The sequence below is a fragment of the Montipora foliosa genome, chromosome 13 (assembly GCF_036669935.1).
Source record: "Montipora foliosa isolate CH-2021 chromosome 13, ASM3666993v2, whole genome shotgun sequence".
Taxonomy (NCBI): Eukaryota; Metazoa; Cnidaria; class Anthozoa; order Scleractinia; family Acroporidae; genus Montipora; species Montipora foliosa.
In genome coordinates, this window is record NC_090881.1 from 19851410 (window position 1) to 19861213 (window position 9804).

At 37.3% G+C, this 9804-nt stretch overlaps 2 protein-coding genes across 2 annotated transcripts in view; one reads left to right on the forward strand and one right to left on the reverse strand.

The window, feature by feature from the left end:
• LOC137982232 (protein Aster-B-like) overlaps positions 1–937 on the reverse strand; it is a 34996-nt gene extending 34059 nt beyond the window's left edge. Inside the window, exons 1-2 of the mRNA XM_068829304.1 lie at positions 776–937; positions 543–611 (exon numbers count right to left, since the gene is read on the reverse strand). Coding sequence (XP_068685405.1) covers positions 543–611; positions 776–921 — 215 coding nt within the window. The 5' untranslated portion in view covers positions 922–937. The remainder of the gene's footprint in view (positions 1–542; positions 612–775) is intronic.
• A 176-nt stretch (positions 938–1113) lies between these two features.
• The window catches only part of LOC137984095 (serine/threonine-protein phosphatase 2A 65 kDa regulatory subunit A alpha isoform-like), a 28756-nt gene continuing 20065 nt past the window's right edge, over positions 1114–9804 (forward strand). Inside the window, exons 1-8 of the mRNA XM_068831304.1 lie at positions 1114–1273; positions 1432–1522; positions 4326–4372; positions 5020–5073; positions 6333–6383; positions 7844–7934; positions 8743–8833; positions 9589–9655. Of these exons, the coding sequence (XP_068687405.1) occupies positions 1196–1273; positions 1432–1522; positions 4326–4372; positions 5020–5073; positions 6333–6383; positions 7844–7934; positions 8743–8833; positions 9589–9655 (570 nt within the window). The 5' untranslated portion in view covers positions 1114–1195. The remainder of the gene's footprint in view (positions 1274–1431; positions 1523–4325; positions 4373–5019; positions 5074–6332; positions 6384–7843; positions 7935–8742; positions 8834–9588; positions 9656–9804) is intronic.

The following is a 9804-nucleotide window of genomic DNA, read 5'->3' on the forward strand; positions in this document are numbered from 1 at the left end:
ATTTCCATCTTGACTCAAGATAGGAAAATTCAGGGCAAATATACTGTTAGACAAGATGAAAAGCATTGTCCTTTAACAACACCTGCAATGCAATAATAATGAACAGCTGTTCCTTTGATAATAATTATACACCACTCCCCCGCAACTTCATCTTTCTGCATCGAAACGAAAACGCAATTTTATTAAAAGACAGTTACCAAAAGGTGTAAGAATACTTTAGTAATAAAAACGAGGAACTAAAATCCTACCATGACTTGATTTCAAATATTCTCTTGACTTCGTAGTGTACCAAAAAGGTTCATTCGTTCAAATTCATGCAAATTAAGTTTAAGTGAGTAAGCTTAAGCTTATAAGGTCATTAAAATGGAGACCATTTATGATTTTTTTAAATCTCTTAAATCGTTCTGGCTACATATTTTGAGACCAGAAAAAAAACATAAACACAAATTATAAAAAAAAATTCGCTAAAACAAGAAAGAGAAGGGAAAGGAAAAATAAAGCTAAATTTAAGCCGATGTTCGTACAATGGCAAATACTCTCACCTTTCGAGCTCTGGGTCAGCGTTGCGTGATGACAAATCTTCTTGTGATGAAGAAATCTCTTTCGTTTTCCTGTACTCGATAAAACAGAAATCAAGCAAATTACATGGTATCTCTTATACAAATGACTGTAGTAACTGTATTTAAAATGTTTATTTTCACTCAACAAAGCGCTGAAACTTGTCGATTCTACAATTGTAGCTAGGCCTCGATCTCGAGTCATCTCAAGTCTTCACCTCGTCAATCGAGTGTTTTCGCTTATCTCTTCGCCATTTTCGACAATTAAGTTTTCCAGGTGTAAGCTCTTAGGTCTTTCTTTCTTTGCGTCGTTTTCTTTAATGTTAACAGTGTCTGAAATATTAGAAGACACCCTCTCCTCCATTGCGGATACTATAATTTTGTTTGGCCAGATTTATGGTACTGAGTCTCTCTCGGTTGAGGCGCTCCAGAACAGAAAAAGACTCTGGGACGAGCCGGCGTAAAAGACGAAAGACACGCGTACTCTCTATATCACGCAACGCTGTGTACAGCGTTTCGTGACGTTCACTCGGTCAAAAGTACTGGTATGAGCTGTATGCTGTACGCCTTTCGTTCGAAAGCGTCGCTGGGAATTTTTCGATAGTGTTCGCTCAAGCGGCAAACGGGGTTTGACAAACATGGCGGCTGGCGATGGTGATGATTCTCTTTATCCGATTGCTGTACTAATAGATGAGCTGAGAAACGAAGATGTTCAGGTATGAAGCATTGTTTATGGCTTTTCAGATGTTCCGGTTTTATCTTGAAGCATTTATGGACACTTATACTCTTCTATCATGCCAATGATTTTTAGTACTCAACGAGCTAATTTTCGTGCTAAGTTCCATGTCCGACTTTTATTGCCGTTTTCTTACAGCTGCGACTGAATTCTATCAAGAAGCTTTCAACTATTGCCCTGGCCTTGGGTGTAGACAGAACAAGAAGTGAATTGATACCATTTTTAACAGGTAGCGTCCTCGAAATCTGCCCTTAATTTAACAATTTTCTATTCCCGGCCCATGGCCGCTTATAAATAAGCTTAATAGTCGGCGAAGTTACGTTTTTTTTGGCACTTTCAGCTGTTCCCTCATTCTTCTAATTAATTAATTTGTTGACTTGGAGATATGAAAATCTCGTATCATTTGTTTTGGTGAGCTACAACTCGTTACTAGCAGTGTACAAAAAAGTTCTGCAAGTTGATTATCGGTACATTTCAAATATTTCAACATGCAGATTAAATCACCTGGTAACGGGGTTTGAGCGGTCTCCAACGAAAGTCAAGGACTGTTTGCATTTTCTATTAGTTTGCTTTAAATGTTTTATGACCCTCAATGAATATTGAAACAAATGGTGTGACTTGTCAGATGAGGCATTTTTTTGGGTTTTATTTTCATTTTTCATGTTTAGGTGACAGTCTGTTTATGTTGTGATAAGAAAACGAATGTACAAAGAAAGCATAGATCCACAAATTCTTCCTTGTGTGACAAATAAGGAAGAAGGAAATTATTATTTTGCCAATGAGAAAAGTTCATCGATCCCTGCTGAAAAACCGATTACTTTTCTTTTTAACCCTTGCTTAATAACCCTTTCAGCCCCGATAGTGCCAAATGGCACTTACAGATTTTACTCTGTCTAACGCCAGACGATTTTACTCGTCAATGGGGAACCCCTCGGGGCTTAAAGGGTTAATTGATCACCCCAGTTGAGGGACTCTTCAGGACCAGATTACAATCTACATCTACATCTACATGTTCCAGCACTCAGCAAAGTCTGCTTAGGTGGTCTCATACTCCGTAAGCCTTTTTAGAGACATCACTGCCAAGCCGGCCACTTCTGCTTTCAGAGAACAGGATAGCCACAACAGCGGGGACTCCATCCCCTTCTCTTTTCTAATAGTGTGTGGGTTCTTTAACGTCCCACAGGGAACTTATGAACATAGAAGATATTTGTGAGAGGGGACCTGCAGTTTATAGTCCTTATTCGAGAAGACTTGAAAGTCTAACCATTAGTTTAGCTGATGTCATTACAAAGGCAGCACCTTCTCCTCAATTATTTTAGGATCCTGAGTGTTGATCTGGGTGAGGTTCAAACTCGCGACCTACTGCATGAAAGCCTGATGCTCAACCGAGTCACTGGTGCAGGGTGTTGAAGGGATTTTCTACACAGCTTTGTTAAATATAACCAGTAAAGACAGCAAGAATAACATCCTGCACTCTATTGTTGTGAACAAGTAGAGCTCTCTGTTTTCTGATTGCTAAATTAACCACTCCTGGAGCTATTTTTCAGGGACAGTTTGCAATATTGTATAGGATTTTTCAACAGTTTGCTGCTATGTTATTGTGAAATAAAGCCAAAGAAATTCTCTCCCATAATAAGATAAATTCATTAGTCTTTGTCTTAGGCTGCTTTTAGACTTTAATTAGTGCTGGTCAGCATTTTCTCCTGTAAGTGGTATGGGAAGCCCTGAAATTTTCATGGTCAGAGTTGTGCTTGATGGCCTTTTTCAGCGCAGTTTTTGCTAGCGTATTTGAAGTCCTTCCTCCCTTCCACTTTTTGATTGAGTCTACTGATGACGGAGGTGTTGTGGCCCAGTGGTTAGGCGCTTGCCTTGAGATCCAGAGATTATGGGTTCAAGACCCGCTCTGACCACTTTTTAATTGAATTTGTTCCTGGTAGTCCCTGGTTCAGCTTCCCAGCTGCACTTGTAAATCGCCAACTGGTTTACCTCCAGCCAGCTGGGATTCTTAACAGTTGTTGTTGTTGTTGTTCTGTTCTGCCGTTTGGTTAATTGTGTTTCATTGGCCCTGAAAAGCCCCTATGAGGAGCGGTCAATCAAGTTTGTATTGTATTGTATTATGACAGTCATCGTTGTTGGATTTCACAAGTTGTCTATGAATCCACCCTCCTTACCTCTAGAGATCACTTCCTGGTTTAAACCAAATCTAAGGGACAAGCTTCCAAGCTCATGTTCATGTTTTTTATACATGTATTTTTGCTTGGTGAGTTAAATAGATGATGTTGGGTTGAAGTCAAAGTGACTCCCAATGACTGTGGTTTGATGCTACTCCTTTTTTGAATACATTGATTGCATAGGCGGCCCAAGCTTGCGTTATGCACGAGACGTGAAAGCGTCACATCAGCTACAACACTGTTCTAGACAATTTTTTTCTTTTTTGAGTTAGTTTCATGACAAAGGAGCTAAGAAGCGAAAAGTTATCAATGAACGAACATAATAAAGTAAGTTAAAAAAAGCTCAAAAAGACAAAAAGAAAATAAAGGTGACTTAACTTACTTTATTTTATTCATTCATTGACAAATTTGAAACTAACTAAAAAAAATTGTCTAGTACAGTGTTGTTGCTGACGTGATGCTTTGACAGCAATGCGCGCTTGGGCTGCCTATGTTGAATGTAGCTTAGAAAGTTTTGATTCAGATACACTAGACCCATTTTCCTGGTCCAGTGTCTTCACCAGGGATGAAACATTGAGTCTTTGGATCATAACTTTCTAAGCTACATTCAAATTTGTTTAAACTAAACTTTGTCTGATTGTCAACCTGGTTGCAATGTAAACTGTAACTTTTGTGACTCATAATCCTTCACTTGTATGTGATGTCACATTTTTTTCCTGTAAACAGTTTGTTACAGACTAGTCCATCACAAATTGAGTTATATTCTTATGCAAACATTTTTGTGTCGTGGAAAAACATGATCACATACATGTATCACTTGAATGAAATCAGCAGAATACAATGGCTTTTATTTCTTCATAGATACTATTTATGATGAAGATGAAGTTTTATTAGCTCTGGCAGAACAGGTATAATGAAGGAGAAATTTTTATTTTATTTTTTATCACAACAGTACATTATAGCAAGTTACATATGTCACATATGTCACATAGTATTGAGTTCCTCATTTATATTCACATTTTTGTGCGTGTAGAGATCTCTTTCTAAATAAATTAGTAACTGAGCTATAACTCATTGGTGCAACTGACTTAAATTTGTTAGCTGAAACACAAGCACAAGGTTCGATTAAAGAAGAAAAGGAGGACAGTGTCATAACTGGTTTTACTGACCGAGAAAACAAGATCAACAAGATTTTTACATTTTCTGTAATGTTTTGCTCCTTCATCCCTTGGTGGTAAAAGAGCTAGAGAAACTCAGCATAAAATGCCTTAATGAAAGGCACACAGTCAGCGAAAAAGAAGAAAGAATGCTTATTTTAAGAGAGTTGCTTTGCACACATCAGTCTACAGTGTGTCAAGTCAAGGAGCTATTTTTGCATGGTGGTCAAGCATAGCTGAAATGGTTTTTATTACTGAAAAAATGTAGTATTGGTTGCACTTTGTAGCTTTGAGTTGATTTTGATGCCAAATAACCATAGCAAGCTTGAAGTTGACAGGGAGAAAGTACAGGAAACGAGTTTTGTTAACAATGCCAATCATTGATTTCTACCTTGTAGCTTGGGACATTCACTCCATTGGTTGGAGGGCCAGAGTATGTGCACTTTTTATTGGTAAGATACAGTTTAAGTTTCAAAACATTATGCTCTTTGCAAAGTTTTAAGCTTTGAAGACAATGTTGGTCAGCTCCATAGGAACAACAAGACAATGAACAGCAACAGTGCTCTAACAGGTCATGGGGTAGAAAAGAAAAACAGCTCCCCTAGTCAGGGGTTTCAATAAAATTTCCTGCAAGTGGGTAGTTAAGGCAGTGCAAGTGGGTAGAAAACTTGAAATTGAAATTTTATCATTTGGTGTTTTCTCTGCATTATTACTGAATACTATTTTTCAATTAATTTAGACACCTGTAGCATGATTTCCTTTTAATTGTTTTAATTCTTTTTTTTTTTCAATCACATTCACATAGTTAATGTCTTTACAAGAACGTTTACAACGAAACAGAAGAATTAATTTAAATCTAGAAAAGGGAAAAAATGTTACTTTCTCTCTGTGACTAACCTTCCAACCGCTTTGTCTGCTTTGACCACTTTTGTTGAGGTTCTTGACCAAAATATGATAATAGCGAATGCAATTTTGTCTGCCTTTAATATATTAATACTGATTAAGTTTAAGGGTAGTCAAGGGTATATGTAGTTCTACCCACTACCCAGCTATTATTGAAACCCCTGCTAGTAGACTCTCAGTGAACTGTTGATCATAATAATATTATTATCATGTTGGCCGAAACTTCACCAATTGTTTACCAACAGTTGACAGACAGATGTCTGACATATTATGGGGAAACTAACCCCCTATTTTGTATACCTCATTTCTGGTCTTTATAAAAGTTGAAGCTTGCTTGAGTAGAGTAACCAACTGTATCAACAAGGGGCCAAATGACCCTTTTCTTTAGCGGTGTTTTCTAACACCACACTTTCAAAACCAAATTGATGATAATGTTTAGACAAACAGCGAAAGTATACACAAACACAAACTTAACTGAGCACTGGAATGAAGGGAGAAAACTGAACAAAGTAACGCAAATGACTAGCTTAACACGAAGCAAGTGACAAAAGACAACTGTTTACATGCATATGTAATGAACTAAGAGGTGTTGGTACGTGAATAAAGAGAAAGCTATAAAAAAGTAACAGAAAGGACAAAAATGGCATTAACTAAAGCACAAACTGAAAAGAAAGTTAAAAAGGGAGAAAATTAAGCATTTCGCTGCAACACACAAGATTCTCTCTGTAAAAGCATGTGTTATTATTTTTTAATGTTTGCTGTCAAAATCATTGATGGATTCTGTCATGTATCTTGTTTGTGATTTTAGCCGCCATTGGAGAGTTTAGCAACGGTTGAAGAAACTGTTGTTAGAGACAAGGTTAGAAAAAATTATTTATATATTCAATAACAGTAACCTATTGAATTATTTACAGTAATGTTCAATTAAATTTAATAAATAAGCATTCTCTGTTGACTGCTTTGCAATCATTCTCTTGGTAACCAGCCCGTAATTCTTTCCTTCCATTCATTGAGATTGAAGGATTGCATGGTGAGAGGTCTTAAAGTACCTATCACCTCAACCCACTTTTCCTTCTTATTTATTCTCCAATTGTCCAAAACACATCATATTATTTTTAGAACCTTTTGATTGAAATTTCACTCTTCTATTTGCTTTGTAAGCAGGGCTTGAAATTAGCAGCGGTGTAACAAAACAAAATATGAGCCCACAATACTTGAAATTAAAAGAAATTAAGAATCCGCTGAAAATGGCGTATGATATCGAAGGAATTCATGGAGTTGTGCTCGTAACATCGCAGCGAAATTACGCTACAATTACGCTATCTTCAGATTGAAAGAAAACTCAAGGCGAGAAACAAAATAATTTTGTCATTTCTTCATTTATTTTAGTAAAAAGAGCAGCTTTGTGGCAACTGCTAACCCTTTTGTTTCGAAAGAGCAAAGATGAAAACAAGTCACAAATTTGCGACTTCTCCAGATATTTTTGTCGCAAAATTCAGTCACAAATGCGACTGTATTGGTTGCAATTTCAAGCCCTGGTAAGACGGGAAAAGTGGTCACACTTTGATCAATAACCGAACAATGAAGGGGAATGGGTTCCATACTGGGTTGACGACACAAATTAATTTGCATCGCTGTTTTCAAAGAACTATCTCAATGCAAAGCATTCTGTGATGTCAACCCGGTATTGAAACCATTCTTCTCCATTGCTTGGTTTTGGATCAAAGGATGACCGCTTTTCCTGTCTTTCAAAGCCAGTAAGATAGTGAAATTTCAACAGTATGTATTTGCATAGTTAATAGAGGGGAATGGTTATGAAACCGGAGAAATTTCTTAGTTGTATGTTTTTGTTCCCTTTTTTGGCCTTTGACCGTTCACAAAACTCAATAGTAAATGTTGTTTACTCCGTACTGAGGAACTAACCAATAGAAACGTTTTGGTTATGTAATTTATGCATAGTGTATGAGCGCAGAACAAAAGATTGTGCACAGTCATGGCCTTTCCAACATAAATCTTGGCATCTTTGTTTGCTCCTTTGATGTTTGCCGAGCTTCAAAACCAGTCCCCTCTATTAACTATGGTATTTGGGACGATTTTGGAGAATAAAATATTTATTAAGTGGAAAAGTGTATTGAGGTGATAGGCACTTTAATTGCCTTACAGTTATGATCATCTTGTAGACAAATACATGTAACTGTGATATCGTGGCTTTGTTGAGTGATATGTAAATTACTTAGGTTATTGATAAACATGAATTTTTGTCATTCTTCCCAAACTGTGGCTATAGAATACTTGTCCATCACAAAATTAACCTTGCAGGCAGTTGAATCTCTAAGAGCAATCGCAGCAGACCATTCATCCCAAGATTTGGAAAATCACTTTGTTCCTCTTGTCAAGAGGTTGTCACAAGGTTTGTTTGGATCTTCTAATTTGTACTTTGAGAAAAGAAATAAAAAGATATGTTTGGCTTATTGATGCACAACAAAGAGAGATTACTGTAGCTTTTTCAGTTTTTTCTGTTTTTGAAAACCAAGAATCTTAGTATACAGTGTATATTGGACTACATCTATAATATTATGGATTACAGAAACTACTGTCCTCTTAAAATTTGGATTTTTTTCCTGTAAGCTAGCCATTAATGCCAGAAAGGTGCCCTTTATTTAATTTTTGCAACAACTGTGTATTGTTCTGGAGGGATCCTTGTACCATTTTTGGCCAGAGAGCAGGTTCTATTGCTCAAAAGTCAAATAGTGCTGTCCACCAGACCCCAGTCATTCAAGTGATTGATACTGTAGGTCAATTGCTTATGATATCACTTATCCTTTGGGTAGTGCTATCCACCACCAAGGTTAGAAAAATTACCAGCCAGTGGATATTAGTGCTAGCAAAATCTTCTGAGTTATACACTGGGCAGTGATTTATTGAGCAGATAGTGAGATCCCTAGCTTCCTTCCAGCATTTTTAAGCAGTGATTTATTGAGCAGATAGTGAGATCCCTAGCTTCCTTCCAGCATTTTTAACAACTCAAAGCTGAATGTAATTCCTGTCTACTGAAAATGTACAGGGAAAAAAAGCGATCATTTTAGCCTTCCCTACCTGAGAGCCAGACAAGTTTACTCACAACTTGGGATGGTTTATGTGTGAGTGGGTTAACAACATCTACATGTAGGTACACTCAAAACCTATTTCCGTTTTGAAGTTCAATTAAATCTCTGCAGGAGACTGGTTCACGTCAAGAACATCAGCTTGCGGACTATTTGTGGTTGTGTATCCTCGAGTGAATGCAAATCTCAAAGCAGAGCTAAGGCTGTAAGTATGCATACATGTAATTTATCAAGTTTGGGTTTAGACTTCTGCTTTTCCACTAAAGGGCCTTTTAACCTACCACCCTTGTTTTTAACCAAAAGAAAAGACGATATACCTTGTTATGTGTCTGGGACTTTCACAAACATTGATCCTTCAGTCACTGTACTCACAGATTTTTAAGCATCTTGTGTGACTTGATTCCTGTAGCCCATGGCATGACGTTAATCACATTGCATGGGACAGGAATCGTGCTGCACGCTGTACCTGATTCGCATTGCCCACAAGGGTGGTAACTTACATTTGAGCCATACTGTATTCTTAACTCTGGAGTTCAATTCTGTGAAGATCAGATTTGGACACAAACATGGCTACCAATTCTTTGTTAGGAGTCCAGTATGGCTGTCATGACATCACATGCATACATACCATACTGAGCAATATTATTTTATGGACCTCAGATATTCAAGACATAGGGTAGGTGTATTAGATATGCATTATGCAGATTATGCATCATTCAGAAGTACCCCTTCCAGCATACATGTATCTACAGTGTAGGCCATCTTATGCCCTTGCTATGTGTAACTCTAGCACATCAACTCTGGACAGAAACAGGATGAATCATGGGATGTTGATTACATCTACCTGACTTTTTTTGCAAAAAATGCCATCTGTTTACATGTAGGAATTAGTCACTATTAAATCTAAAAGGATTGTAAAGAGTGAGGTTTTTAGTGTTGGTTTTGCTTGTTTTGCTGCAGCAATTTTCGAAAATTGTGTGAAGATGATACTCCCATGGTTAGAAGAGCAGCTTCAGGGAAACTTGGGGTAAGAAGTTATCTTTTTGTGCAGGATGTAATCATGAAGTGTCTGAAAATAATCACTGAACAGAATTATCATCGTGTTTAACAAGGCATGTCGAGCAGTTGCAAGAGAAGCTTGAAAAAGCTAGATTTAACCTATTGACTCCTGAAGTG